The sequence below is a fragment of the Poecilia latipinna genome, unplaced genomic scaffold, assembly GCF_001443285.1.
Source record: "Poecilia latipinna isolate Pla-1442-1.1 unplaced genomic scaffold, P_latipinna-1.0 Scaffold3279, whole genome shotgun sequence".
In the NCBI taxonomy this organism is placed as follows: Eukaryota; Metazoa; Chordata; class Actinopteri; order Cyprinodontiformes; family Poeciliidae; genus Poecilia; species Poecilia latipinna.
In genome coordinates, this window is record NW_015115895.1 from 102,507 (window position 1) to 104,912 (window position 2,406).

At 45.5% G+C, this 2,406-nt stretch overlaps 1 protein-coding gene and 1 long non-coding RNA gene across 2 annotated transcripts in view; both read right to left on the bottom strand.

The window, feature by feature from the left end:
* Window positions 1-333: 333 nt before the first annotated feature.
* Window positions 334-2,406, bottom strand: part of LOC106940559 (integumentary mucin A.1-like) — a gene marked incomplete at its 3' end in the record, with an annotated part of 16,750 nt that continues 14,677 nt past the window's right edge. The window contains exons 4-6 of the mRNA XM_015023335.1: window positions 1,963-2,062; window positions 1,214-1,322; window positions 334-464 (exon numbers count right to left, since the gene is read on the bottom strand). Of these exons, the coding sequence (XP_014878821.1) occupies window positions 334-464; window positions 1,214-1,322; window positions 1,963-2,062 (340 nt within the window). The remainder of the gene's footprint in view (window positions 465-1,213; window positions 1,323-1,962; window positions 2,063-2,406) is intronic.
* LOC106940557 (uncharacterized) lies at window positions 897-1,496 on the bottom strand. The gene is made up of 3 exons (XR_001423133.1): window positions 1,446-1,496; window positions 1,214-1,362; window positions 897-933 (listed from the first exon to the last, which is right to left on the bottom strand). It is a non-coding gene; the product is annotated as an uncharacterized LOC106940557 (long non-coding RNA).

A 2,406-nucleotide genomic window follows, 5' to 3' on the forward strand; every position in this document is an offset into this window, starting at 1 on the left:
TCTGTGGTTGTGGTTGGTGCAGCTGTTGTTGTGGTNTGGAGCACTTGTGGTTGTGGTTGGTGCTGCTGTGGTTGTGGTTGAAGGTCCTGTTGTTGTGGTTGGGGCAGCTGATGTTGTGGTTGGAGATGCTGTGGTTGTGGTTGAAGCAGAAGTTGTTGTGGTTGGTGCAGCTGTGGTTGTGGTTGGAGGTCCTGTTGTTGTGGTCGGGGCAGCTGTTGATGTGGTTGGAAGTGCTGTTGTTTTGGTTGGAGTTGCTGTGGTTGTAGTTGGAGCTGCTGTAGTTGTGGTTGGAGAATTTGTGGTTGTGGTTGGTCCTGCTGTGGTTGTAGTTGGAGATGCTGTTGTTGTGGTTGGAGGTGCTGTTGTTGTGGTTGTAGCTGCTGTGGTTGTGGTTGGAGCAGCTGTGGTTGTGGTTGGAGCAGCTGTGGTTGTGGTTAGAGAAGAAATTGGTTTGGTTGGTGCAGCTGTTGTTGTGGTTGGTGCAGCTGTGGTTGTGGTTGGAGGTCCTGTTGTTGTGGTTGGAGGTGCTGTTGTTGTGGTTGGAGCCGTTGTAGTTGTGGTAGGAGCACTTGTGGTTGTGGTTGGTGCTGCTGTGGTTGTGGTTGGAGCTCCTGTTGTTGTGGTTGGGGGTGCTGTTGTTGTGGTTGGAGCCGTTGTAGTTGTGGTAGGAGCACTTGTGGTTGTGGTTGGGGCTGCTGTNTGTGATTGGAGCTGCTGTTGTTGTTGTTGTTGGAGCTACAGTGGTTGTTGTTGGAGATGCTGTTGTTGTGGTTGGAGCTGCAGTAGTTGTGGTTACAGCACCTGTAGTGGTGGTTGGATCTGCTGTGGTTGTGGTTGGAGCAGCTGTTGTGGTTGGAGTGGCAGTGGTTGGAGTTGCCGTTGTGGTTGGAGCAGCCGTTGTGGTTGGAGCAGCAGTTGTTGTGGTTGGAGTCTCTGTAATATTTTTTTAGTTAGTAAAAATGCCACAGTTTAGAGGAACAAATAAACAATACATTTTTTAAGTTTGTTTCTTTGAATTTATTCATCATACTATACATACATTACTATTTTTTCATACTAATTAAAGTTTGGTTGATGTTTTCTACAAACACTGAAGTGATGTAACTCAATTCCATTATAACTTCTAATCTTCATAAACATTTCAGTGGTTGTTTTTTATTTTCATTTGTCTCACAAATATTTGATTTTCTTGAATGTATTATTTTTGCCTTACCTGGGTTGCTGACAGAAACGGTCGATGGAACTATGTTAAATTCGTTAATATTTGAAGCCTCGTTAACCAAAGTCTCGGAGATAAGTGTATCATTAGGAGTAGATGATGACTGAAATTCCAGGTCCACAGAGTTGATGATTGATCCCTCACTGGAAAAGTGTAGTACAGTTAGTTAGCGTCTACAAGTGCCTTACAATGATGTTTATTCTTGGGCAAACTTCAAAGAAATTACCTGAATTTCATAGCTCCAGTCTTTTGGAATGAGGAGAATGCTCTTCTGAAGAGTTGGTCAAGCTACATGAAAAAAACAGTTTATATATATTCATATATATATATATGTTACTGTTATTAAAAACAGTAATACAATACATGGAAATTGATGGAAATTGTTATGTGAGTAAGAAGGGTAAACATACACGATTCCTGATGTGTGCAGAACGTGTTTGGAATACTGATGTTGATGAGTCTTCCAAATCTGAGGTGAAATTTTCATAAGATGTAAAAGTCAGCAACCTTATTAATGCTGGAGCTCCAGTGATTGTGGTTGGAGCTGCTGTTGGTGTAGTAGATAGAGCTGCTGTTGTTGTGGTTGGAGAATCAGTAGTTGTTGGTGCATGTGTGGTTGTAGTTTGTGGAGCTGTTGTGCTTGGAGCTGTGCTGGTTGTGGTTGGAGAACCAGTGGTTGTGGTTGGAGCTGCTGTTGTGGTTGGAGCCGTGGTGGTTGTGGTTGGAGCTGTTGTTGGGGTTGGAGCTGCTGTGGTTGTGGTTGGAGCAGCTGTTGTGGTGGTTGGAGCTGCTGTGGTTGTGGTTGGAGCAGAAGTTGTTGTGGTTGATGCAGCTGTGGTTGTGGTTGGGGGTCCTGTTGTTGTGGTTGGAGCAGCTGTGGTTGTGGTTGGAGTTGCTGTGGTTGTAGTTGGAGCTGCTGTAGTTGTGGTTGGAGCACTTGTGGTTGTGGTTGGTGCTGCTGTGGTTGTGGTTGAAGGTCCTGTTGTTGTGGTTGGGGCAGCTGATGTTGTGGTTGGAGATGCTGTGGTTGTGGTTGAAGCAGAAGTTGTTGTGGTTGGTGCAGCTGTGGTTGTGGTTGGAGGTCCTGTGGTTGTGGTTGGAGCTGCTGTGGTTGTGGTTGGAGCACTTGTGGTTGTGGTTGGTGCTGCTGTGGTTGTGGTTGGAGCTCCTGTTGTTGTGGTTGGGGC